Source organism: Thermobia domestica, chromosome 2 (genome assembly GCF_964235325.1).
Source record: "Thermobia domestica chromosome 2, izTheDome1.hap1.1, whole genome shotgun sequence".
Taxonomy (NCBI): domain Eukaryota; kingdom Metazoa; phylum Arthropoda; class Insecta; order Zygentoma; family Lepismatidae; genus Thermobia; species Thermobia domestica.
The window spans coordinates 307,693,326-307,695,284 of record NC_137455.1 but is presented as its reverse complement, the minus strand read 5'-3'; the positions used below and the strand labels follow the sequence as shown (position 1 = coordinate 307,695,284).

The 1,959-nt window shown below is 39.1% G+C and overlaps 1 protein-coding gene across 1 annotated transcript; it reads right to left on the bottom strand.

Moving 5' to 3' along the window:
- Positions 1 to 242: 242 nt before the first annotated feature.
- LOC145679475 (uncharacterized) lies at positions 243 to 1,241 on the bottom strand. The gene has a single exon (XM_081750054.1). It carries the CDS (start codon positions 1,239 to 1,241, stop codon positions 243 to 245), a length of 999 nt encoding a protein of 332 aa, XP_081606180.1.
- Between the last annotated feature and the right edge of the window lie 718 nt (positions 1,242 to 1,959).

Genomic DNA, 1,959 nt, shown 5'->3' with positions numbered 1-1,959 from the left:
GTCTTTCCGGGTTGGTCCTAATATTATTGTAATTTAATGGTATACCTTCGTGGGCATGATACTCTTTAATATATTTTGGTTTGTCTCCTTCGCTTTGACATGATGCAGGAAAACCTGAAGCTTCCTGCTTCATTTGAAGGAAAGAATTCACATAGTTGCGGAACAAACTGTTCATTTCAATCCTCTGATCCTACGAGTCCAAATTCCCAGATTTCCTTTATTTTGAGTATCTTATATCCGTTTTAAAGTGCTCTATGCAATTCTGGGGTGCAGAATGTACCAGTAATGGCACAATCATTTTCACAATGCAAACACTCGGTAACACTTTCTTCCTCCATACATGTGCGACATAAGCCAAAAAGTAATCGGCCATGTGCAACATATGGTAAGATCGGAAAGAATAGTTCACTTGGAGGCAAAACGGTACATTTAACCATACCATGAATACGTTCCACTTTTGGAAAGTCCGGCCCCCTATGAATTTTTGGCGCACCCACTGCCAACGCTTTACGAGCCATTACCCAGGGGTAGAGACTAGTAACCTCCAGATACTGAATATATTCCTCATCAGTACACTCATATAAGGTATTAAAGCACTCAGTTCGCCCGCAATTAAATCCGTGTTTGGAAACCAAATAATCAACAAGATCATTACATTGAGTGTTAATAAACTCTTGAATGGACTTGTCGGACTTTACCTGGTTATCCCACTTACACTCCCATTTCTCAACAACGTTGAGATTATGTTCTTTTAAATATTGGTATTTAATAGTGGTCGCTTCGTACCTTTGCTGCATGGATGTACGATGGGGCGAAGACGCGTGAAGCTGTTCGTGACGCATATCATTGTAACAGGGCAAACAACCATGGAAAAAACACCCACGAAAATCATAAACAGTATTACTAGATGGTTCATACCCATCAACCTTGTATTTTCCAAAGCGTCTTTCGCCTCCATTTCCTGAATGTTGAATTTCAGTACCTCTTGTTTCGCTCATATACCCTAACCATTGCAAAGCTTTTGCACTTTGCCGGTCACGGTAATCAAATCCAAGAGGTGGAATAATTGCAATTGACTCTTTGGGTAAATACAAAGTGCAGTATGTAAGCATAGCAAGACTGGCTATGGTTCCGGATGAAATGAAACACTGGATTTCGCCAGTTTTCTCATCTACCATATCCGAAAACTTGATAACCGCTTCTGCTAAAATTCTCACATCATTGCCGCAATACTCCAACATTTATTCTTGCAGGTTATACTGCTCGCCACTTGCAGCACGTTCTTGGTGCCAGGCGATTAATTGTTGTTCTTTTGGAGCACGATTTTCAGGATCAAAATAATTAATGTCCGGAATTTTGCCTACATAATTTTGATTACTTGGTGTATTAAACAAGTATGGGAAATGTCCCTTCCTTAAATTTCCAGAAAGGCCTGATGTTGTTGGGAGTTTTGATAATTTAACTCCCATGTAAAGAAATGTGTCACGGAAAATTAAATGATTACCGACCCGCAACTCGGCAATTTTGTGCCCCGTGATTGTCATTGATGGTGTCAAATGTTGGGTTTCAATGAGATTTTTAAGATAGAAATTTATATCATAGCGTGATCCGTTATAGCTCAGTACAATTGTACGTTCGAACTTCGGACGAGATATTAACACAAAGTTAATACTCATCGATGTTCTTAAAAGAAAACTCGCGTTTTCCATTTTCATTTCCACATTCATAACATGATATGTCTAAACTGCTACCTTTACACTTGTAGCAAACCATTTGGGTGCAAACAAGATTTACTATATGCTCCTGTTCGTCCTTAGTATTCGTATCTAGAAGCATAGTTTCTACATCAAGGACTATGTACAAATAATTTTCTATCAGGGTAAGTTGCTGGTTCTGTACATAACATACGTGGTCACGATCAACATGCATTTCACATGATTTACACAAACGTACCTCGCA